The sequence below is a fragment of the Scardinius erythrophthalmus genome (genome assembly GCF_964197995.2).
Source record: "Scardinius erythrophthalmus genome assembly, chromosome: 5".
NCBI lineage: Eukaryota > Metazoa > Chordata > Actinopteri > Cypriniformes > Leuciscidae > Scardinius > Scardinius erythrophthalmus.
Window position 1 is genome coordinate 8,427,122 of NC_138225.1, and position 22,202 is coordinate 8,449,323.

The 22,202-nt window shown below is 37.5% G+C and overlaps 1 protein-coding gene across 2 annotated transcripts in view; it reads right to left on the bottom strand.

Annotated features, from left to right (window-relative positions):
• The window catches only part of nos1 (nitric oxide synthase 1 (neuronal)), a 59,530-nt gene extending 38,359 nt beyond the window's left edge, over positions 1-21,171 (bottom strand). The window contains exons 1-4 of one of the 2 annotated variants that reach the window (XM_081364813.1): positions 21,001-21,171; positions 18,053-18,786; positions 13,843-13,969; positions 5,199-5,336 (exon numbers count right to left, since the gene is read on the bottom strand). In XM_081364813.1, the coding sequence (XP_081220939.1) occupies positions 5,199-5,336; positions 13,843-13,969; positions 18,053-18,759 (972 nt within the window). In that variant the 5' untranslated portion in view covers positions 18,760-18,786; positions 21,001-21,171. Of the gene's footprint in view, positions 1-5,198; positions 5,337-13,842; positions 13,970-18,052; positions 18,787-19,070; positions 19,162-21,000 lie in introns of those variants that run through there. The other variant, XM_081364812.1, reaches the window with a different exon arrangement.
• Positions 21,172-22,202: the final 1,031 nt, after the last annotated feature.

The window sequence follows — 22,202 nt, forward strand, 5'->3', positions numbered from 1 at the left end:
TACATCTAAAAACTTTGCCTCTGTTGGAACACAGTGGGAAGACTTCATCTTCGAGGACGAGGAGCATTGTTATATCAAGAGACAACACAATGTAACTTATGTAAACCAGTCAACACAGTGTGATACTTTCAAGCATCCTACTCTGATGAACGACTCTGACTCAAATCTGTACACCGGGCTCCCACTCCACACATTTCATACCCTTGTAGCTGTTCTGCATCCCCATGCGAATGTGGCATACCAGGCTGAAGTTGAACAGCAAATCTTGCTCACACTAATGAAGCTGAAATTAAAACTTTTGATAGAAGACCTAGCCATTCGATTTTGTATATCAGTGAGTCAAGTGAGCAGGATCATTTCTTTTTGGATTGACACCATGGCAAGGTCTTGAAGGATCTGATACCATGGCTCCCCAAAGAAACAATAAGGGCCACAACCACTGATCTATATAGAATGACATTATATAGATCAGTGGCCACAACACCAGAGGCATTTAAGCAATATTATCACAATGTTACCTATATCTTAGGCTGCGTTCACACTGCAGGGCTTAATGCTCAAGCATTAAGTTTTTTTAAGGTTTTTTTGCAAGGCCGTTCACATCTCCAATTAAATGCGACCTTTTGTGATCTCCTGTGTGAACGTGAAATGACCCAGAAGTGACCCGCATGCGCAGAAGAGTACTCAACGGTCAACGACGTCACTTGTTGTTTGCGGAAGTAGCTAAACTTCAACGCAGAATTATGACGTTTGTCGTATCAATGACGTGCGGGTCGGATACATGCGACCTGGCCGTTCAGACTGAAGTCGCATTTCAAAAGATCGGATACATATCGGATTTGGACCACATACCCAAGTGGCCTGGGTCGCATTTGAAAAGATCAGGGGCCTCATGTACAAAGACTTGCGTTGAATTCATACTAAAACATTGCGTACGGACAAAGCTGTAAATGTGCGTACGCACAAAAAAACCCAGATGTATGAATCTCTGCGTACGAAGGATCCCACGCATATTCTCTTTGTACATCCCAGTTAACGTAAATTTGAGCGCACATGCACGAGCACAACGCCCCACCCAGTCTCCTCCCTTAATTAAATTAATTTAAATATGGTAATGAGTCCACTTTGGCAAAAGAAACAGTAAGAAAATGGTGACAAGAAACGAAACTTTACAGAAAGTGAATTGGAGGTGCTACTATCGGAGGTAGAAACGGAAAAAAAAAAGTTTTATTTTGAAGTTTGTCCTCCAGAATTAATAACAAAATGAAAAAAATATGAGTGGGAGAGTTTGGCTGATGTCGTCAATGCGGTGGGATCTGAAAGTCACACTGTAGAGTAGACTGAGTACAGTTGAGAAACTTTTTTGCGTTTTGATTTTTCATACAAAAATAGACACTGAAAAGTTGAGACACCAATTTATAATGATGTGAAGGTAACTAACCATTCATTGAAAATATTACAAATAAAGACAAATAAAGAAAATAACAATTGGGCAACATTTTTGTTTATTCATCCATTTATAGGCTACTCATTCATTTTATTTAAATTAGCACTGGCTAAAATGTATAAAGCAGGAACAAGATATGTAGCAATATTTATTAATAATACACAGTTTAAATATCACAAATATCACATTTTATTTTCATTTGTGTCCTATGCTGGTCCTATTACGGCGTTTAAACTGTTATCATAACACTGAACAACTAAACAGTGTTTCCTAATAGAACTCTATCGGGGGTACAGTTGACGTGTCTCAACTGTAGCCTACACATGTCTCAACTGTACAAAGTCTACCCTAAATGACCTTAAAAAGAAATGGTCTGATATAAAGGTGGACATTAAACCAAAGCTGTCATTGCCATAGACTAAGGGTTGTATCAGTTTGCATATGCTTTTATATGTTCTTACTTAATTGCAAAATTTATAGAAGAATATTCCCATAAGGCTTGTGTGACAATATATGACAATTATTTTATAAATAGCAAATTAATAGTAATGCTTCCCACGGTTGGTGGTGCGATAGACTTGTAGAACAATTCGTTGTGTAATGTTTGCAACTTCACTTTATTGCCTGTAAGAGTCGCCAACGGACAAAAACAATGAGAAATGTACGTACGCCAGACATGAAATTGGCGTGGAGGAACGCACATTCTCGCGTTAATTTCACTGTTAGTACATCCGACCGTGAGCGTGAAAGCTGGCGTACGCAAAGTTTTGTGCGTACGCAAGATTGATACATGAGGCCCCAGATCTGTGTCGTTCAGACTGTCATGAAAAGATCAGATACAGGTCGCATAGGTGCAAAAAAAAAATTTCAGAATTGTGTCGTTTCAGCCTGCAGTGTGAACGTAGCCTTAGACTGCAGTGAAAGTGAAATCCAAAAAACCAAGGAACCTTGACTCAAGGTCTGAATCGTACAGCCACTACTATGCTTGCAACACTATTAAATCCTTAGTAGCTATATTGCACCTTGTGGTCTAGTAATGTTCATATCAGCAGCATATGGGGGCCGCTGTAGCGAAAAATTTATCACTGACTCTGGCATTCTTGAAAACTTTAAACTGGGTGATGAAGTGATGGTGGATAGGGATTTTTTGATAAGAGACTTATTGTGTGAAAGACAAGTCAACTTGATTATTCCTCACTTCGCCAACAAAACACAGCTGACAGAAGAAAGTCACGTGCAGTCGCAGGATTGCAAATGTAAGGATACATGTTGAACGTGCAATTAGGAGACCAAGTATACAAGGTGTTGTCAAAAACCTTGCCTATCACCCTTATGCAAAGATTGATAAAATTCTGCGTATGTGCAGCTTTAGTGAATTTGCATGGTGACCTGATCAGTGAAGCAGAATATTAATTCTCAGACTGCATGTAGTCAAATTTGTACATTTAATCACAATACTTCACATTTTTAATTCTAAACAAATCTCCAGATCTCTTTAAACGTATTTGCTGTATGTTAAACCAGGCTAGCAGTGTTGCTCTATTTATAAATACCCACCTTCCACAACACAGCAGTGGCATGGCTACAAGACCTACCAGGGCCAGCTACGCAGGAGCATCCAGCTGTTTCCACTACTCCGCTATTCTGTAACATAACCCATGCAATGTGATTGGGTTTATTTATAGTCTGACTCAGCTCTACCTCCGCTTTTAAGAATGTGACTTGCTTATGGCAAAGAATTCGTCCAATTTTATTACCAAGTAATTGTATGCTTCCGTGCTTTTATAATTTCTAAGTTCCTTGCCGTCGACACCCTCAGAAAAAACAAGATAATTGAATATGTCAACATATGTGACTGATGGCCATTGTGTCATATCATCAATCCAGGAGGTGGCGCGTGTCAACTTCGTAGGATGAGGGACAGACAAAATTACGTTGTTTTCGGTCTTCGTTAAATAGTCTTGCCCGTGCTGCCACCGCGAACAAATGTTGCCATTGCTTGTTGCCATTATGGACATTAAAATTAAGTAAAACAGATTACAACCTTCGTTTCAGAGCGGTCCAATAACGCCTACCTAAACGCATCAAGCTGCGAACCGGAAGTTGAGCGTCCCATTAAAAAGGTGAATAGGAGCAGCTAAATTGCAAGCAAATGCAAATAGCAAAAGTCAGCTCTAGTTCCGTGTCATGTCCGAATTACCATAATTATGAGTTTCCGACTTTAAAAATGGCTTATATTTTTGTTGAATTCATTTTTATAAATAATCTGAGTTTTCACACTAGTGTTGTGACATCATGTAAAAACAACCAAGACGGTAGCAGCTAAAGCTACTTTGTTGACAACCTCTGTTTGATTTTGAACCTCTGGCATTTAAATATTTCACAAGAGGTGAATTAAGGTAGTGCTAAAGTATTTTTCACTCATTACTAACAAAGCCACACTTGGATCCATTTTAGTGTTATGAGTGTTGCCATAGAAACAGTTCCTTCTTGTGTCTGTGTCTTAAATCTCAGAGTTGTCATTTACGACATGTAATTACGGTAATTCCAACACAATGTAAACGCTGCATGAACCTCTCACACTGAACCACTCCTGATATTTCTTTCTTGTTGTAATAATATCACTTTGGAAACACCGGAATAAGCAATGGGCCTAATGATTTTGATCACAGAAAATGTATTAAGGTCCTTTTCTGGTTACAGAGACTGAAAAAACTACAGAAAAATAACAATTGTAGCTAGAACCATGGTGTACCTATCGATCCATTTCATATTTTTCCTAATCAAATATATAGTTTTTGTTAGAAAAGGCCACGTCGCTTGCACATGCGCTACTTTCCATCAGTCACCATCAGCAGACTCAGCGGACTGGAAGTTGCCTGTTTATATCAAGTAACTCGTAAAGAGTGAATACAATGTTATCCTGTCACATAACATATAGAACCAATTCATAATGCGCATGTGAACGCCATCAGCGTTTCTCACAGGTTCGCGTTTAAAGTCTGTGTAGAGAGAATGGTGTCGTCTTAGCAGCCCCTAATTTAATAACAAATGATCGTTGCGACGGAAGCGAATCAATCAAAACTAACTTTAGCTGGAAAATAACTTTATTAAAGAACCGCTATAAAGCCAAAACAATCTCTGTTACCTTAAATTATACGCTGTTGAGCGCACCTGAATGTGCTTTCCTATTATATTATTACTTGCAATTCGTGGTATATATTTTGCAACCAGTATTGGATTTGTATGTATCTATGTGTGATTATCTCATAAATACCTGAAACGCTCCTTATTTAAATTGTATTTTTGCAATGTTACTGATTACGTACAGTTAATTTAAATTACTATAAATTATATAATCAAAAAACTATAACCCTGTGTAATGCTGTGTTGTGTACAGCCAAAGGAGTCTCGATGAAATCCAAACACAAGTAATCAAAGGAGACGCATTTGAAACGCATGTTAGTACCTGATGTAAACAGCAATGCGTCTTGGCTGACAACTTGTGAGCGGATCACCAAAACAAATCTTAAAACTAGGTAGAAAAAGAGAAAAAGCTAACTCGATTTCAGGGATATTGTATATAATTGCGGGCATCAGCCACTATCAATATGTGGGAGACTCCTAGAACTTCCAAGAGAGGTGGGATGTCTGAAAAGAGATTTCTTCATATGCTCAATTAAATGGCAAATAGATCATATACAGGTACAAGGCCTTCCTCGTAAAGCATTGAGGTCAACATCAAACATACCGTGCTGGAGCTGTGATGTAGAGTATCATTGTATAAACCTCCAGTTTCCCAATTCTTCACTTTCATGAATCTGGGACATTTGGAGGGACTTCCATTCTGTACAGTCTTAGTGGGGGAAACACTTCCATGGGTTTGCGGCTGTGGAGGAACAAACATTACACCTTATTAGCAACTTGTTTATTAGCAAAACACTATTATCCAAAATGACTCCCTTTACACTTATTACAGGAACAATTCCCACAACACTCTCCAAGAATAATTCAAACGAACATTTAGGTTATCAACACTGACATTTAACAATTTTAATGTAACATCTACTAAAATACATTCAAATAAAACAATGTTTTATTTGTCAAAATTATTTGCATCACTAATCACAAATATGCAAGTATTGATTAATATACTGACATATTCATATAAGCATGAGAGTTGCGCTAAAAGGAGATCAAACATAGCATTTTCTAAATCAGTCATAGAAAAAAGCATAATAATGATAATACATATTGAACAAAAAATATATTTCTTTAAAATAATGGTTTGGCTATCAACACAGATATGTAACCATCCTTATCAGGTCACTAAGCAAAACCGGCCTTTTAGGTCCCGAAAAGATCGTTTTTATGTTTGACATTAATCAGAGTCTAGGAAACTAGGAATCTGCGTGAAAACAAATGATATTGACACCAATTAACTTTCTTTGCAAAGTTATTTATTCTTAAGCTATTTTAACAACCGGCAGGTTAAGGAAAGAAATTATACTCAAAGTGTCAAAGGGATAATCAGCATTATTAAGGAAAGTTTAATTGAGCTTTGATTTTCAGAGAGAATAAAATACTCTCATTGACTTTCCATTCAAAAGATGACTGTAATTTGCTTCATGTACAAATGTATCAGTTGATGACATCTTTAATCCAATGGAAATCAATCTAGCAGCCATTATATTCCTTATGAGGACCCAGTTCACAGGCCGATGATTTTGACTCCACGTCACTCGCATAATTGTGGTGGTTTCTGATGATATGAATGCAAACTTCAATATCAGCCTTGGCCCATTATGTTCACTGTCCCCTGGAAGAATAGTGGGCGTCCTTCTACTCAATCGATTTGATTCTCCTCAGAAGACAAATGTATCTCTGGCTACACAACATACACGATTATTATTTCAAAGCCACCACGCTACACTTGGCTGGCACGGAAAACACCACACTCAATTTTGCGCATGTGAGACATCTGAAGTGAAACGGATGAGGAGAACAATCTTGTCACAAGTGAAACATGAGGACAAAAGCGGATATGATACACCCTTACATATATACAAACGTACACCGTGGCAGGAAGGCAGTGTAAAAGAAATGGTGTAAAATTAAAAAAGGAAACTTCAACTGAGGATTCTGTGTACATGACAGCGTCGCCCAGAGCAACGACTGACACACACACACGCGCGCGCGTTCGAGCGAGGTGGAATAATCGGCTACATCACGACACTTGGAGACCACTTACCCACACAGGAGCACTTCAGATACAAGCACTCGATACACACGCGCAACATTCACAGACCAGCAGAGCACACCTTCACTGCTGCAACTTCGCTTGATAACAGACACTGCAGGGGAAACTGCTTTGTCTACGTCTCATCCTTCTCGTAATTCAGCTGTATTAACACAAGCTGCACACAAAGCTTTCTTGTGTAAAAGAGTAACATGAGCTGATTTGACAAACTAATTTCACAAGCTTCTAATAAATAAAACATTGTGGAATGACTAATCAGATGAAAAGATTGTGTTTCTTTGGATGTCATGGAAATTGTCTGTATAAATAATAGGCCTACCTAATATTAGCTTTATATACGTCTTTCCATCCATCCATCCAATATTTCTTATCCATCTGTCCGTCTATCTATCTGTCCGTCTTCACTTTCATGGAGATAGATTGTACTGTATGAACATATCTTCAATAGCCACTGACCAATTTTGGGAAGTATAATAAATGGCATCAATAAATGTAACATCTCCTACTAAAATACATGCACAATAAAATGCACTGTCATGTCAAAATGATTTGAATCACCAATCATAAATATGCAAATATTGATTAATATTGCAATATTCATAAAAGAGGGCTGAAATAGCTTAATTGATGTTTTATGATGCTTAAATTACATCAATAATGCAAAATCTCCTTATAAAATACATGTAAAAATAAGTGTCAATTCTTTGCATCACCAATCCTAAATATGCAATATTGATTAATATCGCAAATATTCATAAAAGAGGGCTGAAATAGCTTAATTGATGTTTTATTGATGCTTAAATTGCATCAATAATGCAAAGAATTGACACTTATTTTTACATGTATTTTATAAGGAGATTTTGCATCACCAATCCTAAATATGCAAATATTGATTAATATACAGTATTCACATATTCATACAAGTATGAGAGTTGTACTAAAGGTTGTCTACATTATAGCATTTTCTAAATTAGTCATACATAAAAAAAACAAAAATAAAAAAAAAAACATAAAATTAGTAATAAAGACAAATTTCTATCATTTTTGCAAGCAACTTTGAAAAAAAAAACATCTTTTAAATGCAAAAATATAAAAGTAAAACTTAATAGTGTTAGAAAACACCTAAAACAATTGTATCAATTTTTAACAATTTTCTTAAAACATGCATTTGCTAGAAAATACAGCCCCTGGCATGGTAAATAATAACAGAAGGTTATTTTATGGGGGCTGTGAAGTGATATACAATAGCTAAATATGCATTTAGTATCATAGCAATGAATAAATCACATATTTTTTTTAACTGGTGAAATGCTGTATTGACATAAGCATCCAGGAGAGGAACTATCAGTTTTAAAATTTAACTTATGAAGGCATGGAATAAACAAAAAACGTAGATGATAAAATAATATTGCTCATTTTTATCGCAGAGCTTCAAAGGCGGCAACATCATTGTTTTATGATGTTAGCAGCTCATCTGTCCAACTGCTTCACACCACTTCCACTGAGCGAGCGAGCCTTATTAGTGCTTAAATTATGCAGGGCACTGCTGTTAGCCTTGGAAAACTCAGCACATTTCTAAAAAACCTCAACCACATCAGACAGACTGAAAGGTTATTATCATCTCAAACATTTCAAAATATCGCACCTGTGTTGCTTTAGTGCGTTTGCTATAACCAAAGCAACGAAACATGCATTCCGTCGAGTGTCAGCAAGGTTAACTTTCCAGATTACAGACACTTCTTTACAGCTCGATATTGAAATGTAAAACAAGTTTAAAATTGTCTAAAGCAACCTAAAGAGAATGCTCACATATCTTTATATCTAACAGTGTGTCAAAAATATTCTGGGCATGCTCAAGCAAATTCATTACTCACCATTGTGTGTCAGTGTGAATATGCTAAAAGTGCAAAATGTCAGCATTCACTTCTGTTATAACAGGTCATGTTATTATCAGGTCAGAGTAGCCAAGGTCTCAAACTGTCAAAGTGAAGTGAAGATTGGAAGGTACAAGCGAATGTGTTATCGACCCTTAGCCTTTGCAGATAATGCCATATCTGGCTAGCCATTTAAAGTCAATGTGACTGAATAACACACACACACTTAACCCTTATGCGCAGTTCGTTTATGCCTGCTACAGACTGTGTGATTTCGGCAATCCTATAAGATCATTACAAATAACACTGCACGACATGGATCTAATAAACTTGGGTATGACATGCATCTAGACTGTACGATGATGATGACACCCATGGAATCGTAGGCTACGACGCTAGTGTACAAGAACAAAACTTCAGTATGCACTAGTGGTAAACAAATAGAGCAAGATGAATCACACTTTGGAAATTGTGGTTTACGTGAGCTAAAAAAAGAGGTCGTCATTCCTAGAGAAACGAGAACGACTTGGCATGCCAATTTTCCAAATGAAGCTTGAGGTAATATCATTTTAAGTTTTAGCGCCATGTTGCGTTGATGATGCTAAAATTTCTGAAACTGTAGACAAAGATTATCACAGGCTATCTTTGGTTGCAAGACCATTAGAACAGCCGTCTTCGAATCTCTCTCACTGTGCCACAGAAATCACCACGATTGGTCATCTTTCGTCTCAGACAGCCGAAAATCGTTCAATGTGTACCAGGTAATTGGGTGTACACTCAGGATGTTAGGGGTAATGTAATTTGTAATTTTGTAACAAATGTTTTTTTTTTATTAATGTTTTTACTCTCATGTTATGTGTGTTATATGTGTGTACATGTGTGCATGTTTGCATTTGTTCTCCATCGTGGATGTGTTGTGGTGTCACTCCTTTCATTTATGATTTTTATTTTGGACAAATTATGTAACAGAACATCAACTTGTCATCTCACCCTTTCATTTCTTATGAGTGATCTTGTGGGTTTGGAGGGAGTTGGGGTGGTTGGTTTTTTGCTTTGTAACTGATTTTGACAAATTATGTAACAAAGCTTTTTTTTTTTGTAAGTCGCCCATTGATTCTGAGGGTGGGGAGTTGGAGTTTGAGTTGTGTGTTGTGTGTACGAGCGTTCCACATTGTGGATGTGTTATCAGGGCTGCCAACTTTTGAGTTTAGCTTGGAGTGAGTTTTTTTTTTTGGGGGGGGGGGGTATGTAATTGTGATTGTCAAAACATTTGGTAACTAAATAGAATTTTAGGAAGTTTAGTGACAACATGTTACAATGTTTACATTGTACAATGACTGGTAGGACACAGTTTTTATTATTGCTTGACAAAAATTTCAAGATTTCAATTCATTCTTGTGATTTGATTCCGATTTTGATTCAATATTGATTAATTTGGATACATGTTTATTTTAAAATTTATTTTAAAAAAATAATCTCACCTAATGCTGTAAACATAGAGGGCCTAATCTGCTGGTATTATTAAAGGTTAAAAAGAACAAATTAAATTAAATATAATGCAGTTTTTGTTATATCTAGCTATCTAGCTATTTTTTCTATTCAGTTAGCTGAGGTAAATGTAAAACATCCTTTTTTAATGAAAAACACTAATTGGTCGATATTATGTATATTTTCGGTAAGTTGTACTGCATCTTTAAATAAAAAAGTAACAGATGATCGGTTCACGTGCACTTGAACTGAGGCGCTCAGCGATCTGTCACGTCACATTTACAAGCGCCAAACGTATTTTTGTCTGAATTTCGTAATAAAAATCGACGGAATAAGAGCTGAGAATTAGTTTAATATTAAAAGTACCTCTTTGCTCCGCAATTTTTCTGTGCGTGAGAAAATGGATGTGTGGCGTGAGAGCGTGTGAAAAGTGTCAATTGCGTGAGTCTCACGCTCAATGCGTGAGAGTTGGCAGCCCTGGTTATAGTGTTGCCACTTCATTATTAAAAAGTTTTTACTTTGCGTTTTTTGCATACAGACGATAACAGTCAAAACGATCCCCATTTACACTGATCCTCGAAACGGACTAAAAAAAGGCTACATTTTATGCATGTCAGGCCAGTAGATGGCGATGTCACTTTGTAAAGAAACGCTACAGCTGTGTCGGCTTCCAAATAAGGATAAAACAGATGGATCCTTTGTGGCCTTGTCTGTTTAATTTAGAGAAATTGCCGAATTACACATTTAAACGCAAGTATTGGGTTTCAGGTTACTCAAATAACTGATACAAATGCAAAAAAAAAAAACTTCCATTCAAAAGTATACATTTGATAATTTCCCCATTCATTTTAATGTGGGGTCTGGGGAGAACAATGAACAATGATCAGTTAACAAAACTAACAAATGTTGATTAAAAAAATGGAAGCTTTAGCGTAAGTTCTGCCAGAAAGACTCAATTGTTACGTCACTTATTACTTTCTCATCTAACCAATCATGTTCTAATACTCGCAGTATAAAAATTCGGTACTTGCACATGTCTGAGTTGGCAGATGCTGACGCTTTCATTCACCTCCATCTTCCCCACCACCACCAGGATGGTCCCTTCCCAAACCTTCCAGGGGGTCGGCTGCGCCCCTGCCTTTGTCTTCAGGCAGGAAAAATGCAGAATCCGTACCCTCGGATCGCGAGCTATGGACAGGGCCTACGCCAAAGAACTTTATATCACAATACTTGCTTGCTGGGCTGTTAATAAATGTATGCTTTGTTACGTCATTTTGCCTCCTGAGTCTTTCTGGTAGAACTGTTAGTAAATGTTAGCTAATGCATTTACTAATGTTAAAGTCCCCATGCAATCAAAATTAAGTTCTTTTGGCTTTTCGTATGAATATGTAAGCCTTACAGTTATCTATAAGCTAGTGTGCTCTAAAACAATGACAAAATTTGCATTTAGAAAATATAAGCATTCAAAACTTAGTCTCTCACTCCCGCAAATATTGATAAATGATTTGATTCTGCACTTTAGCGTCTCATCAGATTTTCTGTCCAATCAAATGCTCTCTAGAATCTAAAGCGTATCGCCCGGCTGCCACCCAGAGATTAGGAGGAAACTGCGGCTTTACCGAGATCAACGGCCAAGCTGTGATATAAACGAAAATCTATTGGCTATTGGCTATTATTAAAAGGGGGAGGAGCTGTTCGATATGTCCCGCCCTGTCGTCAATTACGTCAACTGATTGAATAATGCTGCGTGTTTCAAGGCACTTCAGTTGGCCCTTTAAAAATTGGGACCTTATTGTAAATTGTTACCTAAGAAAAGTATGCTAAAAGTGGCTGGATGATACATTACTTCTCAACGGTAGGACTTTTGACTTTTTGACTGTTGGTTTGATTTTGTGAAGGTTCTCATAAGAAATAAATTTTAGTACAAAAAATGAATATGCAAATCATAGTTGACAGAATTAATTTAATGCGATCTGTTCTAAAAAAAAAAAAAAAAGAAATCTGCAAAAATACCCCAGACCACCTTTTTAAGTAGACTTGGTTGTAATTGTCTGGTCTACTTCAAAAGTTCCTGGAGATCTACCTTCCTGCAAAGTTCAGCTCCACCAACCCTGATCGAACACCTAATTAATATCTTCAGGAGCTCTTGATAATTACAGGCAGATGTGTTGGTTCAGGGTTGGATCTTAACTCTGCAAGTAGGTAGAGCTCCAGGAACATGATTAAGCACCCCTGCTGTACGCACACACACACAAAAAAGTATTTCCTCATCAGGAACACGAGATGCCACCTGTGCAGATCCATCACTTTAAAACTTCAGCTTCTTACAGTCCAAACCAGATGCAAAGAAACGCAGCAACAAGCGATAAAGGCCATTTCTTTGATGTAAATCTGACATCTTGTGTAAATCTTGACATTTTGTTGATCACACAGATTGCACTACATAGCCCTACTATATTCAATATTATTCATTAGATGTATGATTGGCTGCAGCAGTTTTGTACTTAGTGTGGAGGAACTTTGTGCCTAGTAGGACATGCTCTAAGGGTTAATTTATCATCTCAACAGTCATTGCATCTTTTTGTCACAAATAGTGTCAAGCATCGTGCACAACAATCACATGCTAACTATGTCCCATGTTCTTGTCTTTCCATTTCTCTTGTACTCTCACCCCCCCCCCCCCCTTCCTCATCTTACTCACTGATGATTAATCATCCACCAGACACTGTAATACACAAAAGAGAGAAAGAGAGCAACTCCGTCTTGGACCACACAGCTGCATCCATTCATTCCTTTGCTTTCTTGGATCGCCTCATCCATCCGGTTTCTTTCAGAGGGATAATGCGTCACAAGAGGCCAGATGAGAGAGTCATGTGCTGATGCGAAATGTAAGCACTGCTACCCCCACAACCAGGGCTGTAGAAACACATGCTACACCAGCACTGCTGGCAGGTACAGAGAAGACCATGTGACAGACGCTAGACCAGAGACAGGCTTTCTTATGGTTACTTGCAAGCAACCCTACTTGAAGTACTTGAAGTACTTCTGCAGTTAATTCAGCTTGAACTTCTTGACATGCTTCTTGACTGAATTTAAATCTTATGTTGTAGATAATTTCAGTCTTGGGTGTGATTTGTATTTTTGGTTTTGGTAAACATTGTATTTTTTAAATATAGGTTAAAGTTTGAAAATCTCCCGAATAAAAGTTGTTGGCAGCAAAGGTGCATTAGTTCAGCAAGGAATCCCTCAAGAAACCAATATAGTTTTTTCTACAAGGTTCTTTTGAAAACATGCTTGAAGTTAAATGACAGATTCTTCAGAACACATGTTATATGTGTGTGTTACACTATACTTTCTAAATGGCTCTTGCATTTCGATTTTCATATATGCATACCTATATGGTTAGTTGCATTTTATTAGTAGTAATAAGCATTGATTTTTACTGCTGTCCATGACCCAAGAAAATAGACCTATTGTGATCCATGAGTTAAGAACCTCAGCTTTAAATCCTCAAGTACATTTTACAGTAAAGTACAGTTCATCTCAAGAATTAGCAAATAAAACGATGTATGTGGAACTTATGTCCTGTATTTAAGAATAAGACATTGACTATCTGCCAGCTGTCAAGCAGATCAGGCCATATTTACAGTATAAGTACAGCTTCAATATTTCTGAACTTGCACCTTTAAAACAGAAAAACAAATACTGATAGATTACTGACTCACTCGCAGTCCTTCAAAGCCAAATGTGAAGCCATTTAGACTGTATTTTACCTTGTCACTCTCTGAGTAAGGGTTGTTAAGCACCATCGGCATGTTGTCCTTTCTCCAGAGGTCATCAAACACTCTGTCGTTATCCGACGCCAGCTGGGCGTTCTGTCCATTTCCCACACCAAGGTCTCTGAAAGTCACACACAGTTCAGGTCACACCTCAAACATCAGCCAGAAGGAAACAAGTCTAGATGTATGTACTCAAAACACATTCGGTCATTTTATTTATTTATTTGTGTCTATTGTTAAGTGTATTACGCTTGTTAACCAACAGCATGCCTCAGATGCCATCCATAAAGCTTAACTTGAATTCCATTAAAACATTCCTTTTTCAAGGCTACCAATGTGCACTTAATTCTTCAAATGAAATGGTAAATTGCCTCAATTCCATTGATACTCATGTTATTTCATAATCAGATTTAGCTAGTGTTTAATAAACCATGCTATCAGATGTATAATGCACATTTAAAAATGTAAACAACAAACACAACAGAACATATTTTCTAGCTGACTTTGCATTGCATGATGGGAATTATAGTAACACATTCAACACTTACAGTCTATGATTCAACACAAGAGAAGCATAATTGGTTTTGGATGAAATGCTGCCTTCCACCAGTCAGATTGAAATTCCAAGCACAATTATAATTTGTTTAGTAATATAGAAAAGAAATCTGGTGAAGTGTGCACTTTTTCAAACGATAAAACACTAAGGCCATTTCTAATAATTGCTTTGTTTGTTTGAGCATCCAGACTTGCCCGACAACAGCAACAATGATTAAACCAATGGCGAGATTTTGGGGCGGGACTATTGTTTAACTAACCAATGGCAGAAGGGAGGAGAATGTTTGGGAAACCCATTTGGAAACAGTCATTATTTTTACACACTTCAACTTTTTTGCACCCTCAACGGGGACAGCTGCTATTCATGAATCACAAAGACTAAATCTAATCAGTTTTGTGTAATGAAGCATTTACAGAGTAGACGTTCATAGATCTTCACATTTCTGACAATAACTCTTATTCGGTTAAACAATATGACAACATCACTAGAGTGAAACAAATAATTTAGGTATAATTCATTCAAACCAAGTGGTGTACTTTGAAAACTGGGGTGTGATCACAAAATGAAAATAATATTTATGTCTATCCATTCCATTCTGTTATTAATGTTGCTGCAAGCTTATCACACTGCCTGTTAGTACTTCCTGTTCACTTAAGTGTAATATGAACATTTAATGCAAGAGTAATTTCAAAGACTGAATGGAATAAATACACTGTACAGATTCACTCACTTTTGGCTCACCAAATAAACAAAATGCACTCGTGAAAAAAAAATGCATTAAAAAAAACTGAACTTTCCCAAAAATTACAGTTTAAGCATGAAGCATCAAATAAAATCTGGCTAGCTATTTGTAAACCATATTGCCATGTAATGAAAATAGAGGAAATAGATTGAGGTTCACACAGTCTCAATACATTTGATTTTAGACAATACACAATAATGTTGGCAATGTTTAGCAGATTTTTTTTGTAGCAAAGACTTGTAATACATATGCAAGTATGGCTTAAATTAAATAGTCAAATTAATTCTAAGAGCAGGATGTCTTTTCGATCTGTGTTGACAACATTAAACCAATAATGCTTTGAGAGAACACTTTTCTTGAGTCAATAGCGCTAATGTAATTAGCTGTAGTGTTCTTATTACTCATGTTCAGTTGTTCCCAGAAATATCTTGTTCTAAAAGCTTCAAGTGGTAGCGCATGGTTTGTAGGCTCATCTTTGCTTCTTAAATGCCACTTCAGAACTTTAATTCAAAATGTAGAATGCAAGCATAACTTATATTTGCACATATATTGAAAAGTTTAGAGATTTCCATATATTTTGTACCCTAGTGAATGTGAGGTCGCCCAGTACGCCTCCTAGTGTGGGTGGAGAAGGAGAAGGAGAAACTAATAAAGTTAATATTTGAGTTTGAGTAATATTTTAACGCATTTAATTATTGCAGGTTTACATAATCTTCCGAGTTTGCATTCCAATGTTTTTATTCATTTTGAGGAATACTGAATCTGTTTTTGAGCAAGTGAGATGAGTAAATGAGCATGCTCACATTAGTATAATCATGTTTACTCTGCACTTCCTCACGATTTCTCTCAACATGGGGACAGGAGACGTCACTCAATAAATGGGAAAACAAAGTAACTTGCGTCACTTATTTGAAAAAGTAACTAAGACATTTTGTTGTAAATATAAAAGTAATGCATAACTTTACTGGTTACTTAAAAAGTAATCTGATTACGTAACACCTTCAGCCGTGACTTGTTCACAATACAGCACTAGCTTCGATTACCTTATCGCTTTTATAAAACGGTTACCACACAATAATAATATTAAAGCCAAAAAATATGTATCGATGCAACTTTCGTTAAGTAAAATCACTAAAAGCCTGTCTTCTGCTGGGGAAAAAAACTTGTACAGAAGTTACAATATTTCACCATTAGATGGCAGCAGTCTTTGAGTGTAGAGAAGACTTTTATATTGAAAGGACTGAACTTGTGAACACAGAGAAGCAAGACACAAATGACAAATGATTAGCATGTCTGGGCACGGAAAACCCCTTAACTGTTAAAAGGACAAGATATTGCTGCGGCCATTAAAACGGATTTTTATTACAAATATAGGACTGACCTGAAGGTAAATGCTACATCTCGCTTACTCGATCTTCCACAATACTCTACAGCTCTATAAGCTTCAACGAACAATATCAATGAGAACATGTTTACGCTGCTAAGAGTGGTTGCTAGGGGTTGTGTACTGATACATAGAACCGTTGGGTGAAGCGGTCATAGCCGTGTTTTATCGTGAATAAAACACAGCTATTGACCAATCAGAATCATGGACTGGACCTAAACGTTTTATAAAATGCGTTACTCCCAACACTGATTGTAAGTGCATGCTGCAGTTGTGTCGTCAGTCGCATTAAAGCAGGGTGGATTCTGATTGGCTGTCAATGTTTTATCATTCATAAGTTCTGAAAGTGATTCAAATGATTTTAATTCTCTGTGCCATTATCATTACAGTTGTGGTGTGAACTATTCTTTTATATTCAGAATGATTTTTAGAACTAAATCCTTATGGTTATCGTTATAATCATAAATCTTGGTTTGAACGGGCCTTAAAGCAGCACTAGGTAACTTTTCAACCTTCATAATATATTTCCAAGACTCTTGTGATGGTACATCGACTTACAATAGGTTGAATGACATGTCTGCCATAGCCTGACGGGGTCTGTATCGTTTTTAATCGTACTTTTAAACTTCGGGGTTCGGGTAGTAACACCCGCGCACCAAAAGAACTACAAAATTCGACTGCTTTACGGCATAGGCTACCTCACTTCCCCCAACACGTCCTCACATGCTGTTGGACTTGTAAGTATATTGCTTATATTGTATATCACTCGGACAAGCTTTCAGTCATTGATGTGAGCTAAAAAGCACCTGGCGTTCTTGTTGATCGATTAGTAACTTAGACATCTTCGGAGGCTATAGCTCGATGTTCAATGTCCGACGATTTGAAACGCGTTGTGTTTATTCCCCAATCGAACTCGTGTAACTGTCTGTCACACGTTTTACCGTCCACAGCATTACTTAATAGACAAAAATAGGACAAGAATGAGCATCAAACAGAAACAACCCACTTACGGGGTGTTTGAGGCGCACATACAATACAGACTGTGCCGAGTCAGTTAAACAGGGCGCGCGCAGCTCTTAAAGGGGACACACCTTATTGCAACTCGTTACAGCTTCCATCTGACTGAACAGGGACCGGTATACAGGGGGGAGGGTATCAGGCCGTGAGTGAAGAGACTGCTCTGCGTGAGTGGTATTTACGACAGTAACGTTAAATACAAGTAGTCCACAGCGACTCTAGGGGTCGTTGTTTGACCTAAACGGAATTCCTACCTAGTGTGGCTTTAACCAATATCGTTAATGTGAGATAAAAACACACTTGCTAAAGCAACCCTGCCGTTTTAACTTGGTTTTGAATTTTATCTTAACTCATGCTTCGTAGTACCAGAGCGCTTCACATTGCAAGTGCAATGCTGTACTAGGTGCAAATTTACTACATTATTTTAATTTTATTTTTTTTATTTGTTTACAGATCATTCACTATGGTAAAAGAGGTCATAACATAATTTTGTGACATTACTCACCTCCCCACCTGCACCTCGACATCCTTCCTGTCTACGACTCTCTGACCTTCTCCATTTATCTCTTTTTTGCTGTTCTTGATGAGCTTCAGCACTGGCTCAATCTCCTTCAACAGGTCATTGTTCTCCTCCACCCCATTGAGGAGGAGGGCTGAATGGCCTCCTTCTCTGATCAGAGTTTCCTGGGCCAGCAGGGGAATCAGGGGTTTGTTCTCCCACGGTTCTTTCCCGGGAGTGTAGGCAGAGGACAGGTTCTCTATCGCCCTGAGCTCTTTAGGCACGTTGGGCGTGAGGGGCGAGCATCGTTCGCACGGCCTGCTCTGAGGGGGGTTGACGGGCCTGGTGACGCGAACCGTTCTGGGTTTACCGTCGCCGCTCAGCGTGGTCTCCAGGTGAGTGGTGAAGCCCTCGGGTCCGCGGAGGATCAGGATGGCGTGGCTTTCGGTTGACACGTTCTTCAGGGTCTCGAGCGCACGTTCGTAGCTCAGGTCCACCAAAGGCTTGTTGTTCACGGCCAGGACAATGTCGCCGACTTGGACCAGCCCACATTCCTCTGCCGCGCCACCCCGAATGATGTCGGAGATGATGACGGGCGGCTTGCACACACGTTGTTTGACCAGAAAGCCCAGCCCACCGATCTTTCTTTTGAAGAGGCGCACTGAGATGATGTTGGGCTGCAGCTGACACACGCTGGGCTCAGATTCCTGCATTGTGTCTTCCTGTGCGTCAGCGCTGATCTGCAATTGAGTTGAATGTGACAAAGGAGAGCAACATGTCAAATGTGTCAGCCAAGGCAGGCGAAGACATGCGGAGATGCAAAACAATATAGGCCAGTAAAATTCACATTTTCATGGTACTGATGGCATCCTGTGACATTTAAGAAAATATTCAGACTCTCAATTAGATCCAACTATGTCTGGATATAATAAGTATTGTAAGAACTGGTTTAAATGAATAGTTAAACAAAAAGCTTGTACTCTTTCATATTTCCATGGAACAAAAAGCAACCAAAAAAAATTACATGAAAGTAGTCCATTCAACTCATCTCTACATCAGGGGTGCCCAATCCTGTTCCTGCCGATGGACTGTCCTGCACAGTTCATCTCCAACCCTAATCAAACACATCTGCCTTTAATTTTCAAGTGATCCTGACGACCTTAATTGGTTGCTTCAGGTGTGTTTGATTAGGGTTGGAGATGAACTGTGCAGGACATTCGATCGGCTGGAGCAGGATTGGGTACCCCTGCTCTACATGCTTTGATCGGTCCGATTTGTGAATGAATTTTGAATTTTGTCAATGAACTCTTGATCTGGTTCACAAATCAGACTGAATGATTCAATCACAAATCTGACTCAGTGATCAGGACCTTGAGTTTTCAGCTCACTGAAGGGGAACTTCAGCAAATAATGAACATTATTCAATAAAATTTCAGTCTAGTTCTCATACAAAACTATTGTACAGCTTCAGAACAATTTAAATATAGAGCATAAGTTGTGAAGATTCCTCCAAATTCAGTTTCTGTTCTACAGAAATATAATAGCATAATTTGGGTTTGGAACGACATGAGGGGGAGTAAATAATGACAGAATTGTATTTTTTGGAATGAACTATTGCTTTACTTTGAATGAAAGTCATTATTTCTAAGAAAAAGCAATTCAGGTCAATTCGTCACAATCTTTTTTTTTTTTTTTATAATTTCAATGATAGAGTGGTGACTCATTTCACAGTGTACAAGCTGTGAACTTCAATTCACTCTTTCCTTTCTGTTGACAAGCCAGTAGCATTTCCTTCATGAGCATCATGCTCAGTCTCAATTAAACGTTTGTGTAAGAAACACTTATAATCTACAGTCCTCCTGCATCTGGCCTTTCTTGGCAGCATGAAACATACATGGCCTCGTGAGAACAACTATTGACCAATTCTCTCAAAATGAGACATTACTAATTCAGATTTAGAGTCGTGGAAAGAGACATTACAATTGCAGAGACTGCTTTGTAATAAAGAATAGGGAAAAACAACTAGCTAACTAACAACCTTCAATGCAAAGCAGCTTCACAGCATGTTCTACTAACTTTTTGTGGATGATAAAATAGCAAAAAATGCATTTGTTATAGATTACAATGACATTTCCCACTGAGAAAAGCATGCACTATACATGTCTAAGATCTTAAAAGAACATATTACATTCCTCAATTAGAATAGACATATTGACATTTTGTTGGCTACGCTGTGAAAAATGTGGTAACTTAACTGGTTTTATTCAAGACAACATTCTATTTAATATGACTGAATCAAGGTGACTACATTTGGTTTTATTAATGAAAGCAATTTAACTGTCAGAGCTCATCTACACTATCTTGTGATAGTATCCTAATAATAGCATCATTTACCAAGACATACGTTACAAAAAAAGCTTTCGTTTTTTAAAAAAAATGATCAAATACAGATGATTTGCACACATATTGTGGTCATTTTATGAAAAAAAATTAAGTCATGAAAATCAGTAAACACAGTTATGTTTAAATAAATCTCATGCACAGATATTTCTGCTATAAAGCAGAAAAAAGGGTAAATAACTGCCACATAAAGTGCATGCTTCAAACCTTTTCTTTATATCTTATATAAAGATAGAAACACACTGACAGTTCTCAAAAGCAGGCAGAACTTCACATGCACAAAGACACTCAATCAGTTACAGCCTATAGACCTTTTTTAAAACCAAATGATAATAAATGTGCGTTAATATGCAGGAGTTTTCAAAAGCACTGACCTGCAGCCATGCATGCATGTTCAACAGGACACACCAGTTGCATCATGAGCTACAGCAACTCCACATGCCCATTTCACAAAGCATCATCGTGTATACAGTATGCATTTCGCAAAACATGTCGAATTAATCATAAAATATACTTTCGAGAGTAAAAAATATAAATAAAGCAACGCAACTTACCTTTCCACTTTCAAAAGCTATACAAATCACCTCACACAGTGCGGTTATCACCTTTTCAATAGTCCGATGGAAGGTTCAGACTTTTCCTTCTTGATGTCCCACTCAGAAGACGCGTGGCATGTCTACGCGAGCCGCTGTATAAACACGCAGCGCGAGAGAAGCTCTGCGCTCCTGCCGCTCCGGTGCGCGAGCATTTATTCCGCGCGCACTGCTGTCATTCTGTCATCCATCCCTCCCGAGGCTCTGCCTCCCTCAATGGGAGGGTTTTACAACCCCACTGCACTCACATATATGGAAAGGAATCATATTTGCACAGTAATATGTGTACATCTTCAGATTAACTGTTAAAACATTTATAATTAAAGCAGAAATCATCATTATTTTAAATATGGGAGACCGGAGAGGATTATAAATTAACGCCAAGTTTAACCAAAATTATTAGCTAAACGGGTGAAATCACTATAATATACATGGCATGGCCAACACAGTATAAGCTGTGAGTAGATAAAGTGGAGAACAAATAACTATACAGCATTTGCAGGATAAAAAACTATTTTGAGGCAAGACAGTAAAAGGTCAGGTCTGGTTTATAATTTGATTTATGATGAAACGTTCTGTTCAGATATGCAGTATGCTTTTCTTTGTGTGTTAGCAATTTAATTTGATTTTGAGCAACCAAATATGATTAACACAATAAATCAATGCACAAATGCATTTATGTTTTTTTTTATTGTTTAAACTCACCCTGGTCGTGTTCACTGTAAAATATATATTTATATATATGATCAATAAGTTAAGACAACATATGTTTTACATTGCTTTAACTCATCAAAATACGGGTTTTTTTATGTTATACAAGATTCAACTCATTTTTAAAGTCAGTTGAATGTAATTTAAGTTGAAATAACTTTAACATCCAAGTTGATTGTACTTAAAAAAATTAAGGCTGCAACTTTTTTTACAGTACTTGTTGACATGAATGTATACTGTTTTCTAAACTTTTCAGATTTCTAAACTATTTGAAATTGAAGTGGACAAAAATGCTACATCAAAGTTTGAGACACTTAGCACAACAAATCCCAATTTACAGGTCAATCACTCCCCAAAAATCATGACATTTCATGCATGTTGCAGCTTTTTCAATGAGTTGAAGTAATAAATAAAATCAATGTTTCAGTGTCAAAGATCAATTCTGAATTCGC